General features: G+C 49.8%; 1 protein-coding gene across 2 annotated transcripts; it reads right to left on the bottom strand.

Moving 5' to 3' along the window:
- Nucleotides 1-25,730, bottom strand: CDRT4 (CMT1A duplicated region transcript 4). Of its 2 annotated transcripts, XM_041001108.1 has the most exons (4): nucleotides 25,549-25,730; nucleotides 15,286-15,359; nucleotides 3,921-3,998; nucleotides 1-438 (listed from the first exon to the last, which is right to left on the bottom strand). In XM_041001108.1, the coding sequence occupies exons 2-4, from the start codon at nucleotides 15,353-15,355 to the stop codon at nucleotides 2-4; spliced, it is 585 nt and encodes a 194-aa protein (XP_040857042.1). In that variant the 5' UTR covers nucleotides 15,356-15,359; nucleotides 25,549-25,730; the 3' UTR covers nucleotide 1. The 2 variants fall into 2 exon arrangements, with proteins under 2 accessions (XP_040857042.1, XP_040857043.1); XM_041001109.1 differs by lacking the exons at nucleotides 3,921-3,998; nucleotides 15,286-15,359; nucleotides 25,549-25,730 and adding an exon at nucleotides 544-614.
- Between the last annotated feature and the right edge of the window lie 293 nt (nucleotides 25,731-26,023).

The raw sequence follows: 26,023 nt of genomic DNA, 5'->3' as shown, positions 1-26,023 counted from the left end.
GTTAAGTGTTCATGTGTTTCTCCTTGTTGGTCAGCAGCAAGCTATAGGGAAGCAGCTTTGTCATGGGTTTGCAGGAGAAGATGATCTTGTTGTAGGTTGCTGTGGGGCTGTCGCTGGAATCCTGGTGGAAGCCCATGGGTTCCGGTGCATCAGTAGAGGAGGCATCCCCGATGGGTGACATGGCCTGGGATAGCGCATCCTGGAGCATGGCTTCACCGAAGGACTTGGATGACCTCCTCTTCAGCTGACCGATGCCAGAGGGCTTTTTGGGCCTCCCTGCTCGGTGTTTGTTGTCGAAGGCGTTGGTGTATTCCAGTTCTCTCATCTTGCTTTTCACGATAAGTCTCTTTACCATTGGGGAGGTGTATGTGACATAAGCGGGCCAAGGGTCGTGCTGTTCCACCAGCTCCAGGGGGAGTCCAATGTTTGCTGTGAGTCCTATCAACAAAGGCAGTAGAAGCAGGTGATTTTAGAGATACTCATGTGAATGATGGCTCAATTCTCCCAGAATTCAGAGGCTACTGGAACCCAGTGAAATCCAACCTTGAGTTGGGAGACTCGGTGAGGATTCGGAGAGTCTACCCATTCAAGAAGCAACAGCAGGCGAGGGGAGCAGCAGTTATGCCACTGAGTGGGAGACACGAGTCCTGCTTCAGAGGACCTGGGTTCAAGTCCTGCCTCTGCTCTCCATTTCAGCTCCTTGCCAATGTGCATCCTGAAAAGCAGCAGGTGGTAGCTCAAATTTTGGGTCCCTGCTAACTATGGGAGAGACCGGGATGGAGTTCATGACTCCTGGCTTCAGCCTGGCTGAACAATCTGAACTGTTGCAAGCACTTCAAAAGTAAACTAGGTAATGCGAGTCTCTCTCTCTCTCTCTCTCTCTCTCCCTATTGCTGTTTATTTTCTTTCCAAGGGCAACAGAATGTTAAGAACAGGAGAACTTAGAGTCAAGCTATCCACATCACAAATATTTGCACAAATTGTTTAACCCCAAACTTTTGTATTTATTTATACAATACAAATATACGTGAAAGCGACAAAAACAAAGATATCTTCTCTCTACTGGTTTAATCCCCAAATGTTGTCTGCAACAGCCAGATCTGGGCCAGGCCAAATGCCAGGAGCCAGAGACTCGAACCACCAGGTTTCCCCCGTGAGTGGCAGGGAGCTAAGTATACCACCATCTGAAACCCCAGAAGCTGCACATTAGCAGGAAGATAGAATGGAGGGTGGAACTAGGAATTGAAACCAAGCAGTTACATGGGATGTGGGCATCCCAAGTGATGGTTTAACAGCTCACCACATGCCTGCTCCTGACCCCTAACCTTCTGTTGGCTCAACCATAAAGATGGCTATTATTAGGCTATTGTAAGGACTCAATAAGGCAGAGTCATCCCTTCATAGCTGTGAGGGATTTGTTCCAGGTCTCCTTACAAATGTTTGAATCCACAGATGTTCAACTCCCTTATAGTACAAGAGTATGTAAAAAAAAAAAAATCACGAAAAGTGAAATTAAAAGACAAACCTGAGGCCAATAGTGTGATACAAGGGCTTATATAACAGGTACAATGGTTTGGGTTCTGGCCACTCCACTTCCAATCCAACTTCCTGCTAATGACACTGGGAAGGCAAGGGATGATGGCTCAAGCAATGGGACCCAGCCACTCAGGTGGGAGGATCTAGATAAAATTCCGGGTTCCTGGCTGCAAATGTGGCGCCATTTGGGAAGTGAATCAATGGTTCTTTCTCTCCTTCCCTTTCAAATAACTAAACACATAATTTTTTAAGCGATAAATATATTTTTGGGTACAAAAAGTTTGAAGTCCATGCAGTGATTTGTTCTAATATGTATTTTCCATGAACTTTTTGAAAGTTCCTTCTCACATGTACATGAATTTCAAAAAGGTCTTCTCACCAAAACAAAGCTATATTTTAGCCTCTCTTTACACAAACTTGCTGAAATAGCCTCATCTTTGCCTGTAATCTACAAACATCCTCCCATATACTGTAAATCATCTTTGGCTGACTTCCAGCGCCCAATACTATGTAAATCGTCATTCGGAGTTATTTAGGGGATAATGAGAAGAAAACAAAACCTGTGTGTGTGTGTGTGTGTGTGTGAGTGTGTGTGTGTGTGTGTGTGTGTGTGTGTGGTCAATGAGGATGCAATTTTAAAAATATTCTCTGCTCTCATGTAGCTCAGACTACAGATGTAAATCCTGCAGCCAGGTCACAGGTCATGGGAGGCTGACCATAATGGATGGTAAGGATGTGAAGGCCAGCCTGGGCTGGCCACTTGGAGTGTTTCAGATTCCTACACTGCACCCCACCTCACCCCCACCCTGTACGGCCAAGCTTCCTGAGCAAGTTTCTCAACCTTTCTACACTTCAGCGACCTCACCTGTAAAAACAGCAACTGGCCTAAGACCAACTTCACAAACACTCCTCCTGGCTTAAGGGCTTCTTTACGCAAAGCTGACATTGGCTTTAATTTATGTAACGCTTTTTTAGCACGGGCGTGACCCACGGCACATGGCAGCCTGCAGTATTTCATTTCCTCCTTACTATGCCTTATAAGGCCAATACTACAAGTTAACAGCCCTGAGGCTGACTCGCCTAACTCAGGGTTTGAACTTAACTTTAACAGACTCAAAAGCCCCCAGAGCTTTTTCTCTAGAGCCGATGACCAGAAGTTTTGGCAGTTTAGAACTTTGGGGCTTTCCTAGAAATTCTCCCATTAAATTTGTCTGTTGCTCCATAGATCTCCCGAGCAGGTGGCTCCCTTCCTTGAGTCACTTGCAACTTCATTCTATCAAGCAGAACTTGGCTTGCTTGGTCTCCTGCAGCTGTCTCCCCTTCCCTAGAGTACATACTCTCCCCAAGTTTACATTTCTTTGGTTATGTAAATAAGAGCGTGGGAGGGCAGTGATATTCATCTTGTCAACTCCAACGTAAATTCCTCGGGAAAGCGCGCTTTAAATGAGCAAGTGGAGATGTGCAATACAACTTTCTCCTTTATTCATGGTTTCCCTTTCTGTGGGTTTGGTTAACCTTAATCAACTGCAACCCAAAATTAAATGGAAAATTCCAGAAGTAATTCATGGATTGTAGATAGCTTTTCATTAAAGTTGGTTCTATTTTATTACATATTGTTGTTAGTCTCTTGTTGTGTCTAATTTATCAACTTTATCACAAATAACCTTAAGGAAAAAACGGTATATGAAAATACTTTGATTTATGAAAATATAAGCTTACTTTGGTGCAGCAATTTTTAGACCCAATGTACAGGTTTTTTTTCATAATATGCATTTTCTGTTATCTTTTTTTGAAGAGCCTCCCCCCACCCAGGACACAAGGTTGAGTACTACCCACGGTTTCAATGCATTGGCCAGGGGTTCCTGGAACACGTCCTTGGCAGGTGACAGGAGACTGTTGATGTATACAGCCAGTCCCAGGCTGCCTCGCACAATTCCTAGAAGCCAGAGTTGGTCTGAGAGCAAGTCTGTCAGTAAGGAAAGTGCCACAGGAGGCTTCCGGATCCTGCAGGAGTCACGAGCAATTCTGCCCAAGGAAGAGGCGACCTGGGACCTCACCTCTCACTAAACAAGTGCGTCAGTGCTTCTAAGCACAGACCCGACTTCCTCCCGGCTCCTCCCGACAAATGCAAAATGCAAAGATCTGGTAGGTGTGTGTGGAGGGGGGGGGGGGTAACCTGGACATCTCTGCCAAAGGCTAGGTTAAAAAATAAAAGCCACCTGGAGCCAAAGGGAGCATCATCTCCCTCCTGCCTTTCCAGTGTGGGCTGTTGTCTTCTGCCCTCACCGCAGGAGTGGCCCTGCCCCAGCCCTGCCTCTTCCCAGTCTCAATCCTCCCACCCAGAGAGCTTGCATGGCGGAGCCCCCACCGCCCACCCCTCTTACCTTCTGGTATCTTCAGCTTTTTTATATCAGACCTTTCTTTGATTTTTATACAGTTCTTCAGATCGTAAGTCAAGATGCCTTTGGGAAAAGACATTTGTTAGCCAGGGTCTCCTCCAAGTTCCCAGAGAAGAAAGTAACTAGAAACCACCCACGTCTGAGACCAAGGTGACTCCTCCATCCTCAAAGGCGAGATCATGCCTTCTGTGGAGCTGGAGGGAAGCAGGTGAGCCCCCAAAAGGCCTCAGAGGCCTGGCCATGCTCAAGAAGGCTGGCATCATGGTGTAGTGGACTAAGCATCTGCCTGTAATGCCAACTTCTATATGGGTGCTGGTTTGAATCTTGGCTGCTCTGCCTCTGATCTGGTTCCCTGCTGATGTGCTTGAGCAAGCATCTGGGGAATGAACCAGACTTCTCTGTTTCTCGCTCTCTGAAAATCTTCCTTTCAAATAGTAAATCTTTACAAAAACACATTGGGGCTGGTGCCATGTAGCACCTGGCACCTATACGGACACCAGTTTGAGTCCTAGCCACTGGCCTGGTAATCCAGCTCCCTACTAATGTCCTGGGAAAACAGAAAAGGGTAGCTCACGTCCTTGAGCTCTTGCACCTACTTGGGAGATCCAGATGAAGTCCTTGGCTCCTAGCTTTGGCCTGGTCCATGCCTAGCCATTACAGCCATCTGGGGAGTGAACCACTGGATGGACAATCTCTCCCTGCCTCTCCCTTTCTCTCTGTAACTCTGCCTTTCAAGTAAATTAAAACCTTGACTGCCATAGCCAGTCCTCTGCGTTCTGCCTTCTGGTCATCTGCCATTGAAGTAGTGAGCACTGGACAGGTCTGGGGACTGTGCGAAGGTGGGTCCATTGGGGTGGGAGACAGGGAGTCTCTACATCAAAGCTGTGCTACCTCTTCTGCCAGAGCCCACAAACAGTCCTATGGATCTCACCCTGCAACCTGTACTTGTCAGCCTGGGATGGGAGAGGGAGGAGACAGAGATGGACAGCTGCCAGGAGTCAGGAGCAGGGCTTTGAGCTCAGGCTGCAACAGGGAAGGAAGTCTTAATGGCCATGCAGGTAGGAAATCAAAGAGAACGGTGACCAATGCTTCTCAGACTCGCAGGTATGTCTACAGGGATGGCTCATCTACGCAGCAGTTGCTTCTAACACCTCCAGGGTAGCCGACCCTGCGATCAGTTGGTGAGAAGCCATGAACTCCCTGCAGATATCTTGAACGTGCTCACTCCAGCTCCAAGATTTTAGCTCTTACCCAAAAACTCATTATTTTGCGTATTCAGCTTCACCGTTCCTGTGGCTTTTGAACATTGAAAAGGACCTCAAGGTGTGTCCACAATTACATGCCCCATACCCGGTGGAAAAAGAGGCAGTGATTATACCCTACTTCTCCTGGGCTGTTGGAGATGACACTTCCACAAACACTGGTCTTGGGCTATGCTTTGAGAATGTGAGCTTGTTCCAGAACCACCCACAGCACTAGTGACCAACACAGAGACCTGGATCCCACGCTAACACAGTCTCTTGGTAGGGCTGTTTGAGGGCTATGAGATTTTTGCATCTCCAAGCCACTCTGGAGTGACACAAATGGGATTGGTTGTGGCTCCCAAGCTGAGCAGTCCCTCACATAGAGGATGGCTTCAGTCTTTCAACTGCCACACCTGCAGGGCTAACTCACTAAACCCTGAAACACTCCCCTGATGAGTCCCAGGTTGTCCACCTTGCTTTTTCCCCAGCAGAACACTGTTGAAGAATGCCAATGAGTACACCACAAGCAGGGACAACTTTGAATTGCACTCATTTTAGAAACATGCTTTTCAGCATCTCATTCTCACAGACCTAACAAACCACAGCACCCTGAAGATTTGTTTTCCTTGAGAAATGGCTAGCTATTGTCAAATTTGTTGCAATTTCTGTCGTACTGCATCCTTTCAGTGGCAAGAATTCACAACACTGTGTTTTCCAAAGAATTCACAGCATTATTTTTCCAAGGTCGCTGAAGGAACATGGCTCAAATAATACCCCTAACCTAAGGAGTTTCATGTAGTTAAAAAACAAAATGAAAGCCTTTATTTCTCTTTTTTTTACTTTTATTTTTATTTGAAAGGCAGAGTTACAGAGAGAGAAGACAGAGAGATAGAGATCTTCCGTCTTCTGCTTCACTTCCCAAATGGACTCAATGGCCAAAGCTGAGCTAGTCCAAACCAAGAGGAGCTTGGAGCTTCTTCCAGGTCTCCCATGTGGGGATAGTGGCGCCAAACACTTGAGCCATCCACCCAGATGCAGGGTACCAAGGCTTTGGGCCATCTTCTACTGCCTTCTCAGGCCATAAACAGGGAGCTGAATCAGAAGTAGAGCATCTGGGACTTGAACTGGAGACCAGATGGGATGCCAATGCCATAAGCAGAAACTTAACCTAGTATTCCACAACGCTAGCCCCAAAAGCACCATCTCTCTCCTTCTAAGGCCTATCAGTAGGTTCCTAGAATTTAAGCTGGCCCATTCCAAGTTATTCAGCATATAAGTGTTTTTCAAAGGATGGATGGGTAAGATGGTATTAAAATTCAAGTTGGTTTAGATATTAAAGAACATTGGAATCCACACACAGTTTTTCCATGATGTCCCTCGTGTAAGATTTTTTTGAAGATTACCTCTCTGCCTTCGACTTCCAAATCCTGTCTACCTCCGGTGAAGGTTGACTCCACTTAGCTTTCGTATTGATCAAGCTGTTGGACATTTCACTTGTCCCCACGTGTTAGATGGGACAGGTCACTCACATCTGATGGTGGGAACTCGGTTACGTGGAGGGGGGTCTGAAATGATGCCTTTCATTTTTGTCTGAAGCCTCAGAGAAGTTCATGGTTAGTAGTGATCGCCTGGTTTCAACACCAGCTCCTCAACTCTCTCTATATATATATTTTTTTTTTCTTTTTTTTTTTCTTAAATTGTTCATGGAAAAACAGAAGACATGGTTGCAGACACTTGGAAATTCATGCATAACTTTTTTGATACCACGCATTTCCTATGAACTCATTTGAAAACTCTTAGGATAACTTGGACCCTCTCATTGTTGCTCCCCCTTCCCTTGTGGGGACCCCCACAACGGCCCGGGTGGCTCATAGGGCAATGAATTCTACAGGCTGGTGGGCTGTTTTCATACCTGCTGATGCAAGGACTGGGAAGTCATGAAATCAAACCAGGGGAGGGAATGACTGAGACTGGCGCAGGACTCTGGGGAAGGACTTGTTTGTTGCAAAACAGCAGGACACAAAGAGTTGACCTTAAGTCTGAAGACAAGCTGTGGGCTTTCCTCACTTCCTTCAGTTTTAACACAAAGATTCCATTTTGTCTCCCTCCAGATGAAATGCAAACCAGTAGTCTGCAGACAGAAAAGGCATTGTTGGCAGGGCTGGGGTGGGGGGCTAACACTCAAGTGGCTTTCTTGCTTCTTCTAGGGCACACAAAGGCCTGTGCTCAACCCACCTCCAGCCAATCTCTCAGCCCACCCAGTTCACCAGCATCTAGTCTGATATGCGAAGTTGGGCCTGGCTCATTTAAAGGCATGCCACTCACCTGGCACCCATCATAACCTGTGTGACCCTAAACATGGCCCTTCACCTCTTAGGGCCTCAGTTCTCTCACTGATGTGGCCCCACACTTTGCTGGCCACTGGAATTCCTTGGGGATTTTTAACCCATGGGAAGGCCATCTCCCACTCCCAATGCTAGTTTGGGACCAGCAGAGGAATCAAAAGCTTCCCGGGTGATTCCAACACCCAGCAGCGTTTAAGCACTAACTGCTATTTTAGACTTTACATTAAAAAGACGATGTGTAAGGTGTGAAGGTGCTTCCTGCGAGGGTAGGAGAGGGGCAGGTTAAATGCAGGCATTGTGGCGTGCAGCTTAAGCCTCTGTTTGGGATGCCTGCAGCCCACACCAGAGTACCCATTCAAGTCCCAGCTACTCCACTTGTCATGCAGCTTCCTGCCAATGCATTCTGGAAGGCAGAGATGATGGCTCCAGTACTTGGACCCTCCCCCTGACCCCCACCACATGGGATGCCCAGACAAAATTCAGGGCTTCTGACTTTGGCCTGGGCCAACCCTGACTGCTGCGGGCAAGTGGGGAGTGAGTAAACCAGCAGGCAGAAGGTCCGTGTGTATCACTCTGCCTGCCAAGTAGATGGAAGTAAACTTTTTTTAAAATATGTGTGGAAAATAGAATTACAAAAATAAGTTCGGGTGAACAACTGTGAAACTCATACATTCCAAAAGTTCCCAGAAAATGCATATTATGAAATATATGATTTTCAAAACTGTTTCACACCAAAACAAGACCTGTTTAATGCCATCTTTCAAACTTTACTGAACTGTTCCTCCTATTCAGAAAATGTTCCTCCTTTTCAGAAATGTTTCTGTTAGAGAAAGGAAATTGGTCTGAGGACAAAATTGGCTCAGTCCCTTTGCAGCCTTCACAGTTCTTTGGCACAAACGTTTTCTTAAAGATTCATTTATTTTTATTGGGAAGGCAGATATACAGAGAGAAGGAGAGACCAAGGGAAAGATCTTCCATATGCTAGTTCACTCCCCAGGTGGCCGCAACAGCTGGAGCTGAGCCAATCCAAAACCAGGAGCCAGGAGCTTCTTCTGGGTTTCCCACAGGTACATAAGGGCCCAAAAACTTGGGTCTTCCTCCTCTGCTTTCCCAGGCCACAAGCAGGGAGTTGGATCAGAAACAGAGCAGCTGGGACATGAACAGGACTCATACAGGATGCTGGCATAACAGAGGGGATTACTCTGTTGTGCCACTGTGCAGGGCCTAAGGCACAAACTGTGCATAAATCCTTGACTGTGAAAGTTCAGTATTGCATCTCAGTGGGTTTCACACATAGAACAGTCACGGAGCAATTGCACCACGCCCACCTGGCAAAACGGGCAGTGACTCAAATCCAAGGTGGAGAAGCAAAGGCTTCACGGACTGAGCTAAGGGAGCCCGTGGCTGTGGGCAGAATCCACACCCCAGCTTAATGCTCCCGCTTCTGTGTCTGTGACCACAAGCTGCCTCCTTATCTAAAAGGAAACCACCTTGCAGAAGGATTTTCGTGGATCCTAGGGAAGGCTAGTGGATGAGTGTATGGAACACATCAGGTTATGTGCTAACTCATCCTGCAAGTCTGTCCGAGAGAGACTGAATGTACAGCATCCTCTCGCCACAGTTAACCAGGAAGCCGTTCGTTCACTCACTCATTCATTGGGTATAGCATCCAGAGGAATTAGAAACAAGCCCAGCACCTGAGCGCATTCTGGATCAAACACACCAGCTTGGAGGTGTGAGCCTCAGAGGGTGCTGTAGCTGGACCTCCAGTGGACTCACCTCCTTCTGCAATCAGCCTCAGCTCCCCAGAGCTCCCACTCTCTGAAGAATAAGCCAACCTAGCGCTCCAGGGCAGGCCAGACCTAACTAGACCTGAACTGCAAGGCTTTATTTGCTCTACAATAACTCATCTTTCAATTCCATTCTCCAGGAGTTGCTGGGCGCACCTCCTGGGTAGCCTCTGCCTTCTCAGCTGCTCCAAGCTTCAGGCTGCTGCCCTTACATGCATCTCATCTACTTTGCACTTTCTTCCCAGAGCCATCCCTAAGAGTCTGCATCTGCTCCCACTCCTTCCCCCAGGGGAATCCCATTTTCTCACACTGGAACTGCTCATGCAAGTCTTCATCTCAGCTCTACGTCTTATCTTTCACTTCCTCCCCACCTCTCATTTCTTCCCCTGCTTCCCAGGGACCACTCCTCAGTTATTTTCGGCAAGAAAGGAAGGTGCCCGGTGAAAAGCCAGAAGGGTCTGGGGATGCTTCTCTCCGTGATCCATTAGGAGCACAGTCAGATGGCTGACAGGCCCGTCTCCATTCCAGATGACTGCCAGAACACTGGCAGCAGCTGCTTCTACAGGCTCTGTGCACTTGGCTGCCAGGGGAGACGCTGCATGCACAGAACCACGCAAGCATGCACGCACACCCAACACCTCCTTGGCTGCTATGGAAACCCTTGCCTCAGCCCCACCTCTGCTGATGGGCCAGAGGGAGGGGCGACGTACATGGGAGATACATAGAATGTGCCCTTCGTGACACTGCACAAATTGGGGACGCTAGGGACCCAAGAACTGCTAAGACAGAGGGTACCAGCGGTGGGGAGGGACAGGTTTGTCCTTCAGGGAAGAAGAGGTTCTCTGTGTCCTCCCATGCAATAACATGGCCCTGGTCACCTTCTCCCCTCCCCAAATCCCACCCACTCAAAGAAGAGGGACTCGTTAGAGCACTGCTGGAAAGCCACCTGAATGCAGTCGGTGGTGGTACCTTCTAGGTCAGGCCTCCTTTCCAGGAGAGCAGCTGTCACTCATGACAACCTGATCACAACTGACCAATCGATGTATCCTCTATAACCGATGCATTTGGGGCTCACGATGGGGAGGAGGGGATGCCTTCCGCACTCTGTGTGTGGTGCTGCAGGCATGCTGTGAGACCATCCAAGCCTGCTGAGATCCTGGCCACACCTTCAAGTGGGGAAGGGGCATAAGCATTGCCCACCCATTTCCTAACTGGCTGAGAGACCACCAGTGGAGAACCTTTGGCCTGTAGATGGTGTCTCTCCCTCCCTCCTTTCCAGAGGCGCCCTACCACCTGGCTTTCTCTTGGGAGCTGCTTTCCTCTTTCCTCTTCTTTCCCTGCTCACCTGGTTCCTTCAGGAATGAACGTTTTTGTTTGCAAGCAGTTCCTGGCTTTTTTTGTCTATATTAAGCTGAGGACAGAAACCATCGGGCTTTTCTGGTAACAGGTGCAGGTACTTCACCTTCCCACATTGGAAACAGAGTGCAAGTACCGATGGCCATGTAGCCTCTGTACACACACACACACACTGGACAAGTCTGTCTGGAACACCAACCACTGCACATCTACCAGGCCCAAGTCCTGAATTCAACCTAGAGCCCAGTGCAGGTTTTCCACCCTCACCTCCTGCTGGAAGATCTCACACAACAAGGGTCTTCCCAGCTAGCTTCCCACACTGACAGTAAACTAGCCAAAGACTGAGTGTTGCTGTGAAAAACAAGAACAGAAAAAATGTGTTGGGCAAAGCCTATGCCTCCAGCTGCTCTTGCCAGTGGGCACTGGGCAACCCCACAGGCCAGACACTGAACTAGGTACTAGGGACCCAAGGCAGGGGTGAGCAGAGTCTTGGTGCAACATACTCCTTGGGACTGTGTCCACCAGTCTCCTAACTCAGTCTGGGAAGGGGGAACAGGGTCAAGAAACAGGTTCCAAAGTGAGGGAAATGGCTGTTGTTAGCATTCTAGGACAAGGGCTTTGGGCAGTGGGCAGTGTCAGCTATGGTGTTTGCAGATCCTGCAATGATGTATTCCTCTGTGAACACCTCCACTTTCTCCCTGCTGTGTAGCCCCCACTTTCTCCTCTTGGGAGGTAAATGATACATGGCGTGTTTTCTCCTCAGGAACTCCAATATTGGACCGACTGAACCAACACTTGATACACTCACTTCAGGAATATGCATTAGGCCTTGGATACCAGAGCAAGTGCAACAGTTTCTTCTGAATTTTATGTTTGCCCAAGGGAGATTCCATCATAAATATTTCATTCCTGCTAAGATGCAATAGAAGGACCCATTAAGCCCAAAATACGTGTGGCCTTATTAGCTGGAGAACAAGCTCCAAATTTAAAGCTGAAATTTCCAGGACAAGCCAGAGGTAGCTTCTCAAGTTTCCTACGGATGTTTTGGGGTAGACTTGTTGGCTGGCAAGACGTATAAGAAAAATGGGGGGGGGGGGGGGGGGGACTGGCAGCAAGAAATCTTACAACCTCCAAGTCAGGAAGGCAAAGGTGAAAAGCTTGAAGCAATTTGTTCTCAGAGATTCTCTCTCCCTCTTTCTCTCTCTCCCTCTCTCTCCCTCCCTTCTCCCTCCCTCTCTCTCTCTACCTCTCTCTCTCTCTCTCTTTCTCTCTCTCTCTCTCTCTCTCTCTCTCTCTCTCTCTCTCTCTCTCTCTTTCTCTTTCGCTTGCCCTGACAGCCGGTCCCTGAGAAATGGGACCAGGGAAACGTGAGGACACACAATGCCCAATCAATCAGCAAAAGGAAATCCCACTCCACAGGAACAATGGAGGCAGTATAAACCCAGAGGCCACGTTCGGGGAGGCAACCAAGGCATTTCCCAGGACTGGACTCAATCAGTGAGTCAGGCCACCTGGTTTTTAAATGCTCAGGGCACTGGGAATCTCATCCAGTGTTTGTTTAGCAGAGAGAGCTTTGCATTTGAGACTTTCCCTAGGAACAAAAACACTCACCTAGACACCTTCTGAGCGGACTCAGCTACTCCAGCTTGTCCTTGGTAGCACATGGTTTTCTTAGTTCTTGCCAGAAGGTGAGTGAATACCTGCCTACCACCTTGAACTCTAGTCTTGGGTCCCTGGATGGACGGCCTTCAATCATGAGGCACTAGAAAACTCACAGTGGCCTGGTGGGGCCACAGTCCAAACATCTAAATTTCCACCTTGAAAATTAGGAGTCGGCATTTCGTCATGCATGCTCTTTGTGCCTGTCCAGAGATAATCAGAGATCTTGAGCAACTTCCAAAGTGGAAACTAATCAAAGGGAAGTGACAGAATTAGAGGACAAAATGGGTGTGGGCAAGCTTGAGGATGGATCCTGGGTACTGCTGAGGTCGGCAGGTCGCTTATAGCAAACTGGGACAAGCACAACGCACTTGGCTGGCTAATCCTCCTCTTTGCAGTGTTGGCATTCCATATGAGCACCTGTTTATGTCCCAGCTGCTCTACTGTGACGAGAACAGCTCCCTGCCTATGGCCCGGCAAAGTAACAGAGGATGACCCAAAGCCTTGGGACCCTGCACCCACGTAGACCAGAAGAAGCTCCAGGCTCCTGCCTTTGAATCAGCTCAGCTCCAGCTATTGCAATCAGAGGATGGAAGATTTTTGTCTCTCCTTTTCTTTGTACGTTTGCCTTTCCAATGAAAATAAATAAATCTTAAAAAAAAAAAAAAGAATAAAAGAAACTTACTCCAATGCTGAGCAGAGCCAAACTCCAAACCATTAGCAGTGTCCTCCCATGCTCCACCCTACTTGGCCACCACAGCGACTGAAAGTCTATGGGGAAGAACTCAGACCAATCACCCTGAGTTGTGGGAAAGCAGACCAGGCAAGATGTGGCTGTGTGCTTGCACATGTCATCTTACATATCAATATTCTGCTGCATGTGTTTTCAAAGTGGAGGTAACACAACAATGTTACACAAAGCTTGGAGAAATCATGAACTTTGTGAACAAACCTGTCATCCCACTCAGTTATCACATGGTTGGGATCCCATAACATACATATGTGCAATCCTTCACTGTGGTTCCACCCTGTCGCCATATTGTCTCGTTTGGCTCAAGATCCTTCATGAGGGGCCTGGTGAGGTAGCCTAGTGGCTAAAGTCCTCACCTTGCACTTGCTGGGATCCCATATGGGTACCAGTTCAAATCCCAGCAACCCTGCTTCTCATCCAACTTGCTGCTTGTGGCCTGGAAAAACAGTGGAAGACAACCTAGAGCCTTAGGACCCTGCACCCACATGGGTGACCCAGAAGAAGCTCCTGGCTTCTGATCAATCGGTTCTGGCAGTGCAGCCACTTGGGGAGTGATTCATTGGACAGAAGATCTTCTTCCCTATCTTTCCTCCTCTCTGTATATCAGACTGACTGATGGTTATGTGCTGAGTGCAACAGCAGATGCAACGCCCCGTGCAGCAAAGGCCAACTGAGGGGGCCCGGCACGATGGCGCTAGTGGTTAAGGTCCTCGCCTTACACGCCCAGGATCCCATATGGGCGCCGGTTCTAATCCTGGCAGCCCCACTTCCCATCCAGCTCCCTGCCTGTGACCCGGGAAAGCAGTTGAGGACGGCCCAAAGCTTTGGGACCCTGCACCCGCGTGGGAGACCTGGAGGAGGCTCCTGGCTTCGGATCGGCATAGCATCGGCCGTTGCGCTCACTTGGAGAGTGAATCATTGGATGGAAGATCTTCCTCTCTGTCTCTCCTTTCTGTATATCCGCCTTTCCAATAAAAATAAATCTTTTAAAAAAAAAGCCAACTGAGGAATAAGCTCCACTCACAACATATTCTTCTACAATGTTTTACTGCCAGAAAGACAGGATGCAACGCCCTTGGCACCAGGGCACACGACCCGTTAGGATCTAGTTCCACAAACACTCCCCGAATCAAGCATCTACCAACCTGACTCTCCCTCTACACAGTCTCCCCAAACATCCATGTGCACACATGCAAACACACGTGTACAAGCACTCACACGTGTGCTACACATAAGGAATCCATGCACGCAAACATGCACACGTAATACGCACAAATGTGTACTGCAGTGCATTCAACAATATATGCATACACACATGCACACAGTGACATGTATTTATACACAGGAAGAAACTCATAGAGACACCGGTATAAATAGTCACAACTACAGGCAAACCTATACTCTTACATGTATATACTTACATGTATATCCCACATACACCCACAGACATAAGAGAGTCATGCTGGGAGATGTACATACATACCTATTCATGCAAACACATGCATGTAAACGCATATGCCACACACACTTGTGGTCCAAATGCCCTATGATCCCCTATTGCTCTCCACACACTCTTGCTTTTGTCCTCCACACATTTGATTGCCTTTGCATTGGATTCAGGTATTACTGACAGGTGCAATGAAATCCCATTTGACACTAAAAAACTCAATGAGCCTTCAGTGTACCAAATTCCACCTCGAATCCTCCTCCGTGTTTCTGCCAAACCTCCATGTCCTTTCCCGTGTGTTCCAAAGCGGGGCTGTGGTTTCTGCATTCACACTGAGCATGACTGGGTCTGTACACGCAGTGACTATGGCATGTGGGCATTCTCCACACGTTGCTAGTGGGTGTAGCTTTTCACAGCAGGTTTTTGGCTTCCTTCCATCAGAACGATCACACGCATGTACAGGCAGTGCCCACTCTCTGCTCCCTTTGTCTCTCTTTCCAAGATGACTCCAACAACCCTTCCCTCTAGGATCCTGCTCCATGCCTCTAAGTGCCCCCATTCTGTGCTCCTTGGTATCTCGTTTGTATCCCATCTCTTAGGAACATCTATCGAATAGTGAATTATTTCATCGGCGCAGGTCTCTCTCCTTTCCTTAAACGGTGTTTCTTGAGTCGTAAATGCAATCTCTCTGCATTCCACTCCACTCTTGGCACACACGTGGCCTCCCAGCAGTGTGGACAGACTAGAGCCCGGCTTACCTTGGAATGATTGCCTCTCTCGCTCATTCCTCTCAGATGGAAACGGCCACAAGTCCCTGGCACCGTTCATGGTTCTAGGATTTTGAGAAACACAGAAGGTGAACGGTCAGTACCGCACTGAATGTAAACCAGAGAGCATGACTTCAGGGCCAATGGACAGCTGAACACATAGGACATCTGGACCTGCCGAGATTAAAAATGAAAACTGCAACTTCCCCTTTCCGAGAAGTCGCTTGACACTGGGGAGAAATCTGTAATGATTCGTTTCAAAGGGATGTTTCTAGGCAGGAAAACATACAGATAGCATATGATGAAACTTAACTGCAATCCACATGAAAAACATGCTTGGGTAACATGCCAGAAGTGCTCAAGTGCCAACAAGAGAGATGTTTGTTCAGTCAAAAAGCCAGTTAAACAGGAAGGACTTCGATGTGTGCTCTCGGCAGGGCAGGGCAATGAAGCAAATGCTTCTGACATCTGGGAACAGGCCCTTCACGCTTCACGGAGGGCGTTGTACGATCACCTTCGCCCCACTCAAAGTCCAGCTTTTGAGAGGCACCTGCGTGCAGTATTGCGAGAAAGTTGGCTTTCTCCTTACTGTCCTAACTGCAGTCCTACTGTGTGCATGCTTCCACCCACAAAGGAGCCAGTCAACAGCAGAATTTTCCCATATGGTTAAGCTGCACTCATTAGATGATGTACTGAGGGAAACGCGGCCTGGAACTAAAACCATGTGTTCGGGAGAGGCCAATGACTTAGCCGTGCGAATGGGAGCGAGATGCCTTCGCTTTGTGGATCTCAGCGTTCTCCCCTGTAAAACAGAGGTGGGTAGGAAATGCCGCCCTTAGCTCTGCATGAGGATGTAGTGAGATAGTTCATGTAAGCACTGAGTGCAGGGCCCAGCTCATTACTGAGCTCAGGCACCACCTAAGGCATCCTTCTCCACTCATACGTCTACATGCATGTTCACAGCCCTGAAAAGGACATCCATTTAGTCACTGGCACCAGGAGATGTCGACAGACCATGCCTACACACACACACATCTGTAAAACTCTCCAGGGTCACCAGCCATGACCCCTGCACACCTTTGATGTTCCTTACCACTGCTCTTGCCTCGGATCACTGCAGCTGTGGACAGAGTGACTTCATGAACAAAACCAGGTCAACAAGTTTTTCCAGATGCCGACTGGAAATAATCTGGACACGTAGGTATGCAAGCAATGCTAACGGGGATGCAGGACGGAGGACAGAATGGAAGAACTGATTTTGAAATCCAGATGTGGGCCACGGACTGCAATGCTGGCATCCCATATGGGCAAAAGCGTGCATCTCAGCTTGTCCACTTCTAACCAACTTTTGGCTAAAGCACCTGGGAAAGCAGCAGAGGACGGCACAGGCGCTTAAGCCCCTGACACCAGTGTGGGAGACCCAGAAGAAGCTCCTGGCTCCTGGCTTTGGTCTGACCCAGCTCTGGCCAATGCTGCCATCATCTAGGGAATGAACCAGTGGATGGAGGATTCCTCTCTCTTGCTCTCCCTCTCTCCCTCTCTCTGTAGCTCTGACTTTGAAGTAAATAAATAAATCTTTAAAAGGAAAAAAATTAGGAAATCCAAACTCAACTCGGTGCACCTAATCTGCATCTAGTTCCTTAATCTTTCTAAGTGTCAGTTCTTCATATCCAAGATGGAATATTGTGATGACCCATCAATGCAGATGGAAGTATTCTGCCATTTTTGGAGGTCAAGACAAGGAAGCCTGAACCACCTGTGTAAACTCTGTTCTCTGGTTCATGACTAGGGGCTCATCCTGACAAAGCTAACATGACATTGGCAGCCTAGGTAAAAGGGAGATTAAACCCAAGAGAGTGGCAGGATCCCAACAAAGACCCAAAAAGAGCCTAAAATGCTAGGCCAGCGATCCTCTGTCCCATCTCTCCCCCTACAACCTACTGCTTCTCAGAATGATAGGGGTGTCAGGACCCACAATAAAATAGACGCAAAGACTTCAACAGTGTCTGATCACAGAAGGCCCGGGGTAGGCAGCCCTTGAGGAGGCTCCTGAAGTTGACAGCCTTGTGAATACTCCTCCCCTTGAGTGTGAGTTACTTCTAGTGACCCCCACTCCTAACCAACAAAATGCTGCTATGACCCAATGATTCCCTTTTTTTTCTCTCATTCATGCATCCATTCTGAAGGAAACCAGCTGCCCGCGAGGAAGCACATGAGGCCAAGATGCAAAGAATGTTTCCGGGCAAAATTCACCAGTCTGTGACAACTGAATCTTGCCCACGGCCAAGGGAGTGAACTTGAACATGAATCTTCCTCCTGTCCAGCCTTCAGATGAGACCACGACCTTAGCCAAAATCATGACTGCAGTTCCTTGGGCAAACCTTGAGCCTGAGGCAGGCGGTCAAGCCACTTGCATGTAATCCCTGACCCACGGACTTGATGGCATAAAAAGTGTTTCTGTGACTAAGTTTGGGTGGGAGTAACATTTTGTTTTGTTTTTAGACACAGGAAGAGTTCACCAACACAAGGTCCCCACCAGACATTCCAAGGGGAAGTCCCACCCATGGGACTAAGAGCGGGGAAGGTTTCCTACTCTGGCAGCTGTGGGGAAAACTCACTGAACCGCTCCTCCCTCCCCATTCCATTCCCATCTCTAGGGCACAAGGCGATGTCAAAAGCAACTCACAGAGGGAACATTGCAGAGCCCGTAGCCAACAACGGTAATAATGTCCACCAGGCCATCTTTGGTGGTGAGCGTACTGATGTCACCAGAGAGGTGCATGTTGGGGCTGGAGTAAGGCATGTTAAGACCAGAGAGGTGTGGGCAGTTGGCATTCACATGTTTTCTTTCAAAGACAAAGCGTTAGTGACCTCGGGATCAAAATGGTTTTTGTCAAAAGCACACGGACCAAAACATCAGGTCTTGTCATGAAGGTGTTGTATCCAGCCTCACTACAGGAATACTTGCAACCTCTGCATAGGTTCTTATGATTCAGGGAGGGTGCAGCAAGTCTCCCTGTCTTGCTTGTGCATGTGTGCCAACACTCAGACGTGCACGCACACATAGGCCTGTATACATACGGACACATGTACACACACACCTTGACCATGAAAACATTCAGGGAATAGTTTCTAAAGCTTAAGAATAGGGGGCGCGGTTCAGAACAGGGTGGATATCGGTACTGTCCCTGCTCTGTGCCCTCATTGAATGAAGGATGCTGTGACAGCTTGAGAACAGGTTGAGGATTGCCAACCCAGAGTTTCACTGAAGACCCCACAGAGCCCAAATCACTCAGGGGAGAATCCCACAAAAGCTCCCCCCAAATCACACGGCACCCAGGCATACCAAGATGAAGAATTCCCCGGTGTGCATGGTGAATCTTTAACTGGTCCTCCTGGTTCTCTCCAGTCTGTTAGAAGCCATTAACTCATCAACACCTCAGGAAGAAGATGGGACTGTTGGCTCTGCCCCTTGTGGCTGGGTGGCCGTCTCCCTGGGAGATGGCACAATCCCAGCGTCATCACCAGGAAGTGGCCTACAAGGCAGTGCAGAGGTCTGAGAGGGGTGGGTCCCCAGGGTGCTCTGTATCCAACCCCTTGTGCCTGGGTGAAAACAGAGGCTAGAGTCTATGGGACCCAGGCACCCTGCTGGCTCTGACCTCATGTGGTGTCCCAGAGCCCCACCCCACCCCAGCACAGCGGGAGGACCCCAGGGCCTGGAATGCACTGAGGTTTCTTAACTTCCCACCAAATGAATTCCTTATGAGGCCAACTCCTGGGCTGATCCCAACGCTGGCAAAAACACTGCAAAGGCTGATCTGAAGAACTCAGGCTGTTCAGGTTTCTGGATGCAGAGAGAGAGAGACAGACACTAACTTTTGCCCTCTAAGGTGGGGAATGTGAAACACAAGCCTGCAGTGAGAGACTCAAACAAAGCCCTCCCAGGCACAGCTACCCACAGTTCCCCAGTGCGGGCAGGCAGGCAGGTAGGCAGGCAGGCAGGCAAGCAGGTGGCGCTGACCATCCTACCATCCTACCATCCACGGGGCGCGAAATCCGCAGGCAAGAGGGAGGCCCAGAAGGGACTGTGGTGTGGCTCACCCGCGCCTCTGTCCTGTTGGAGTTACAACAGCGACGTGAAGCCAGAAATCTGGAAGGACTTAACACCCAGTCGCGGCAGACACAGGAAAACATCGTACAGAGTAAACACTAGGCTCTCTCCCTCATCGGGCTGGAATGTCGAGCAGTGGGATCTAAGCCCAGCAGCTTTTCCCTTCTGGGGGCTCAGCCTGGGGGGGCAGCAGCCCTGACGGGGGGCAGGGAGGAGAGAGAGTGGTTGCACAAGCGACACTGGGGGGGCTGGCCAGGAGGTCAGTACAGGGTGCTCCTCCGTTGCCATGGAAACACAGGCACTGCTGGCAGCAGCAGTTTGGCAAACCCACAAACTTCCTCTCCCCTTCAGGACTTTCTATTTGTCCGCAAAGCCCCGGCCTTGACCCTGAACTTGTGCAGGGCGGAGGAAGCCGAGGGACCCCCGGGCTGCCATGGGACCTGCCATTTCCTCTCCCTGCCAGCACGCTGTGAAGAGTTGCTTTTCCGGGAGGAAGAAAGGAAGCTCTGTACTCAGGGCCAGGATCCAGTGTTTGAACCAAAACCTGTGAGCGCTGCTCGCTGGATGGAATGCAGTCTCCAACTTGCACAGCTCTTGACTGCGACTGCTTAACTACTTCCGTTTCTCCACCCCATTTCCTCTGGCTCTGGAGACTAGAAAGAAAGGGTTTGCTTGGCCCAAGGGCTCTTCGCTGGGTCCCAGAGGGACGCTGAACATGAAACCATTTGTATCACTGGGTCCCTCCCCCCCACTCTCCCCACTCCCGTGCTGAAAATCCTGCCCCAGTGCCACTCTTGAGAAACTGCTGGGAGATGCATCACAGTCAGGCAGAAATATTGGCCGAGGTGCTACGGAGAGGGAGAGAGCCAGGTCACCTCGGGACAAGAGAAGCTGGAGTCCTGGGAGGAATTAAACTCTATTTCTGTAACGCTGAAGCTTAAAGCCTAGAGCCAAGACGAACTGGAGAGGAGAGCAACCCACATACCGGCCCCAAGTCCCAGGCTGAAGGAGGACAAGGGACGCATAAGGGACTTCCAAAATGCTGGCCGCCACCAAGGGTATAAGTGACCAGGAGAGGGAGGGACAGCAGGCACTGAGAGTATAAACAAGGCACAAGGCCCTCCTTGGAGCTGTGTGCTGCCCATCTCCTCGGCTTCCCACAGGTGCATCGGGGAGTGGCAATGTGGGCTCTTTTTTTCACAAAGTCCCTGGCAGAGACCTATAGTTTCCCCTCCTAAGATGTGTACTTCCATTCCTTATTGGCGCTGCAAGGTTACCGCACATAGCAACCCAGCCAAAAACTCTCGCTCAGCCCCCTTCCTTCCAGCTTGTATCTGAGACAAGCTTTGTGTCTGAGTTCTCTTTAAGAAGAAAGAGGAAAAAAAGAGAGATCTTCCTTCTGCTGATTTACTTTCCAGATGACTGCAACAGCAAGGGCTGCATTAGCCCAAAGCCATGAGCCAGGAATTTCTTTTAGGTCTCCCATATATATGGGTGCAAGGGACTCAAGGATTGGACCATGCTCTGTTGCTTCCCCAGGTACATTAGCAGGAAGCTGGATCAGAAGTGGTACAGCTGGGACTCGAACCAGAGTCCATGTCAGATGCCGAAGCTGCAGGTAGCAACTTAAACCTACAACACCACAGCAGCAGCCTCTCTGTTCTGGTCCATGAACCCTCCAAACATTACTCCCTATCCGCCTACCCCACCCCCGCCACTTAGAAACCAAGGGAACCAAGAACTTGAGAGATTAAAGAGCCACAGAATGATGCAAAGACACCCTTCTACCCTCCAGCAAGAACCCCCAAATCCATCAATGCGCAGGTGCCCTACAGAAGCTGGCATGGCATGTGTATAGAATCGTGCACATCCTCCTGTATAAGTTAGATCATCCCTGCATCACAGCACTGAACCCGATGCAACGCCATGCCGACCGGTGCTGGACCATATTGCTTAGGAAGAAAGAACAAGAAAAAATGTGTATGTGTTCAGATTCAGTTACTTTTGCTTTTGAATATTTTAATCAGAAAGCACAGAATCTATAGATTTTTTTTCCTTTTTTTTAAAGATTTTTATTGGAAAGTCAAATTAACAAAGAGAAGGAGAGGCAGGGAAAAATCTTCCATCCACTGGTACACTCCCCAAAAGACCACAATGTCTAGAGCTGAGCTGAGCTGAAGCTAGGAGCCAGGAGCTTCTCTCAGGTCTCACACACAGGTGTAGGGTCTCAAGGTTTTGGGCCGTCCTCAACTGCTTTCCCAGGTCACAAGCAGGGAGCTGGATGGGAAGTGGAGCAGTTAGGGCACAAATTGGTGCCCATATGGGATGCTGGTGCTGCAAGGTGTAGGATTAACCTGTTGAGGCTTTGCACAGGTTCATGTAGATTTTTGAAGTAAAAGGATGAAGAGCAGGAGAATAGAATGGCAGGGAGTGGAAATGGACCAACAATTCCTACCAGGAGGGAACAGAAGCTTGCCTGGAATTGCTGGATGTGAGCCATGACCCCCACCCCCCATGATCATGGGGCTACCAGAAAAGGTGTGGGGGTGGTTGTGGATGTGAGTCCAGGTAGGGGGTGGCTTTGGAGTAGTAGGGATGGGTAAGTCTATTCAGTGTCCATTAGGAGCCTGAGATGAAGGGACTGGGCCTGGCAGAAGTCTCAAGTGTGCTTGGAAACAGGGGAAGACTCTGTGTGCCCGGGGGTGGGAGTGGGAGGGAGGTTGTTGGAGTTTCTGCGAGTGTAACTGGAGCAATGGGCCAGGTGGTAGGGTACAGAACACAGAGTCCAGAGCTGCACCAACAAAGACAGGCCTGGTCATCGGCCACTAACTGGAAGGTGCCATTAGCATGTTGGCCCCGGTCTCTCTAAGACCAAAAAGAGAAGTTTAAAACCTGAGTCCCACTTTCCCTATTCCTAAAAACCTTAAGAAAATCACAAAGGCAAAATAAACATTGATTTTAGGAATTAAATATTGAATTTACTAATGGTCAGCAGAGGCCAAATATGCCAGGCGGCAAGCCTGCCCAGCTGCACATTTCTGATGTCTGACACTCAACGGATGACTGTCAACCTTCACTTGCACCGTGGCTGAGCCACAGATGCTGCTCCCCCAGCCATTTCTGCAAAAGGTTCCACTCACTAGGGGCCACTGAACATGGCCTTGGCCAAGCCCAATTCAAATGCCTGCTTCTCAACCCCCTCTTCTGAGTCCTTCTGTCAGAGGAACAGGTAGGCTGAAGATAACTGGCACTTGGCCAGGGAAGTGAGTGGGACTCAGGAAGTGCTGGCTCCAGGGCTAGGGTCCCCAGCGGCCAATAGTAGATAAAACTCTGGGTTGAGATGAACTGGCTGGCCAGTGTGCAGCAAGCTAAAGATCCGAGGCAGGGAGGCAGGAGAGGAGAAGAGCAGGCAAAGCGATACTGCAAGAATCATCAGGCGACACCATCAGAGGTAGAACAGCACACTGGGAACCCACGACTATGCAGGAGGGTCTGACATGGAAGCTCAGGGCTTGAGCATCGGTGGCAAACAGGGCCAGGTTCAAAGTCTTGCTTCTGGCAGTTGCCAAACTGGGAGATGTGGGGCAAACTGTCAACCTCTCCTGGCCTTGTCTTTGCTCTGGTGAAGTGCTGATGACCTTGAAGAAGGGGATGCGGATGGTGGAGGCCCACGGGCCAGGTTGGAGAGGTCCAGAACGCATCCTGGAGCCTGTTCAGAGGCACAGCCAACTCCTGGCCTTGGCTTGGCACCTGTCACCAAGTTCAGTGAGAAAGTGGACATGACACAGGCATGCTTGAGAGGCAGTGTCTAACTGGGAGGTGTCAGTGCTTGCTGCCTTTCCCTCGCCCATTGTTTGCGTCTGCGTCCTCGCTGGGCTGTCACTGGCTCCTGAGCCACAGCCCCGGACGCTGGGGGCACGGGCAGCCTGCTCGCTGGGTAACAGTCCTGGGCTGGGTGTGTGTGCGGTCAGTGTCCATTCTACCAGCCTCCTCCTGCACCCTGGCCCCGGCTCCTCCTACCCTGTGCGGTCAGTTTCAGCCCCATTCACCAGCATTCTCCAAACATCCCAAGTCTCTTCTCCTCTAAAACATCCCTGCCTTGGCCTCTGGCTTTCCTTCTTTCTTTTTCTTCTCCTTGCCTCTGCCAGAATTCCCCAAGGAATGGCCGTAGCAACGGCTGCCCTCGCCTCACTCCCAGGGTCCCTGAAGCCTGCGTCCATCCTCAGAGCTGCTGACAGCACTGAGTAGATGCCAGTGGGCAAACTGGAAGGAAAGACATAGCTGGAGAGGGACCCAGGAAGAATGAGTGGGCACAGGTACACACACATGCCTGCACACACATGTACACACCTATACATCTGACACCTACACACACACATGCCAACATGCACATATAGACATGCACACACCAACGCAGGCACCAATACACAGACACATGCACCCCCATACACCCCTAACACACACAGCAGACATCAACTCACTGACACCTGCACCCCAACACACACATCAACATATAGGCCCAGGCAGACCTACACCCTAACACATACCAAGATCTAGGTGCGTTAACACACACCTCCCGGCATACAGAGACACAGGTACCATCACACACAACAACATACAGACACACAAACACCCAACACACAGCAATACATACAGCAACACACACAAACACTATGCTACACACACACACCCTCAATATGGCAGCCACAGGCTCTCACCATGAACTCTCTTACCAGAACTATTCCCCACGGGACCTACACCAGGTCTTCTACATAGGGCTATGAGGCCTGTGTGGAAGCGGGTAAAGGGATCCTGAACTGCCCCGCCTGGGAGAGCATTCAGGCTTTAAGGGAGCAGCTAGAGAGGGCAGTCCTGCCCAAGCTTGGGAATAAGCACACAGACTACATCCCTGAAACAAAGCGCGTGATCAGACAGGGAGTGGAGAAGAAGGGGCTGCGTAGGAGGGGCTGCGATTTTAGGCTATTTCCCATGGATCCGACATCAGCCTGATTCTAAAGGGCAGTGGGGTGGCTCTGGCTTGTAAACGATGCCTTTGTGAGTATTCTTGTACTTATTTACTTGAGAGGGAGAGAAAGGGACAGAGAGAGAGAGTACTCCTGCCCACACATGCTTACAATGAGCAGGGTTGGGGCCAGGAAGAAGCAGGAATTGGGAACCCCACCTAGATCTCACACACAGGTGGCAGGGACCCAGTTACACGCACCAACGTAGCTCCACCTCCTAGAGGGTCCGCATTGGCAGAAAACTGTAGTCAGGAGCTGGAGGTGAATATCAAACCCAGCTATTCTGATATGGGACCATGAACATCCTAACCACTAGGCCAAATGCCTCCCCCAGACCACAGTCGGCTGTGACTGATAAAGGCATGTGACAATCCTAGTGGGCCACTCCTTGGTTCTGAGCTGTGATGCACCTGAGCCCATGATGAAATGTGATGTTCTGGTCTAGCGAGTGTATGCGTGTGTCCCCCAAGGATTCCTGTGCTGGAAACTCCATCCTCCATATGGTGACATTGTGGGAGGTAGAGGCTGGTGGCAGGTGACCAAAGGAATGAACCAGACCCTACGGGCCCTGCTCACTTGCTGTCCACCATGCAATGGATGGATGGATGGCTCCTGTGTGCTCTCCCACCAAGCTGGCACCTGCTACACTGTGCTGCCACCAAGGACAGCTTTTTGGGAAGACAAGCCAATGGGGTCACACAGTCTTGGTCTTCCTGCCTCTAAAACTGCGAGCCAAATAAGCCTCTTTGCTTGAGGAAATACCCACCAGTGGGGATTTCATGACAATGACAGGAAGTATACTTCCATGTATGCCTGGCTGTTTGGTTTTCCTGCTTGTCAGCCCCGATTACCCAGGAAAACCACTTGTTAGCATCCCCAAGGCCTGAGCCCTCTGCAGACAAAAGAAATCAGAATTTAAGAGATTGGGGGTAGGCGACCAGAGTTGGACATCAGTACATCTACGAGCCCTAGGTGTTGGCGACCAGGATTAGGGACCACAGAGGTTTGGGGGCTCCTTTCACAAGCAGGTGCTCCCAAGAAGGGCGTGAACCCCTGGTGGTTGGGTGTGTGGCTTCAACCTTCCCCCTGGACTTGCCCTGGTCCCCCAGCCACCACTACCTGAGAGGTTGCTGTGCTTCCCCATGCCTCTTTGGCTCGCCCGCCAGATGCTCAGTTTGTCTCCAGCTGTCCCCTGTGCCTTCGACCTCACTGTCCCCTGGGTCCTCTTCTGCCTGCTACCGCCAGCCATCCTCTTGCCTTGCCTCCTGGGTGTGATCTGGAAGCTAGGTCCCAGGGTGAATGGGGGCATTGTGACATCAGCAGTTGCTGGGTTTCCTTCCCCTGCATCTTCTGTTTCTCTGCCTCCTTGGTGAGCCCAGCTGGCTCCAAAAGGAGGTGTTGCTCGAGCCCAGATGTGGCCGATGGCAGTGTTTTTGGTCCTTAAGGAGTGTGAATACCTAGTAGGTGCCAGGCTATGGCCCAGGCACTGCATGTTCGGGGATCTCTGAGCTCTAGAGCAGATCCTGTGGGACACTTGCTGTAAGAACGAGACGAAGCTATTGGTCCACCTCTTTAGGGCCAGGGTCATGTGTCT

Source organism: Ochotona curzoniae, unplaced genomic scaffold (assembly GCF_017591425.1).
Source record: "Ochotona curzoniae isolate NIBS_2020 unplaced genomic scaffold, NIBS_Ocur_1.0 scaffold_2453, whole genome shotgun sequence".
In the NCBI taxonomy this organism is placed as follows: Eukaryota; Metazoa; Chordata; class Mammalia; order Lagomorpha; family Ochotonidae; genus Ochotona; species Ochotona curzoniae.
Note: the sequence above shows the minus strand (reverse complement) of the source record. Positions and strands in the feature narration are given on the sequence as shown.

Excerpts from the sequence above, each read along its gene's own strand:
- CDRT4 (XM_041001108.1), bottom strand. The coding sequence starts at position 15,355 with ATGAACGGTGCCAGGGACTTGTGGCCGTTTCCATCTGAGAGGAATGAG. Across the intron at positions 3,999-15,285 it reads AGAGAGGCAATCATTCCAAG|GCATCTTGACTTACGATCTG; the intron begins GTAAGCCGGGCT and ends CTTTTCCCAAAG. Across the intron at positions 439-3,920 it reads AAAGCTGAAGATACCAGAAG|GACTCACAGCAAACATTGGA; the intron begins GTAAGAGGGGTG and ends CTTTGTTGATAG.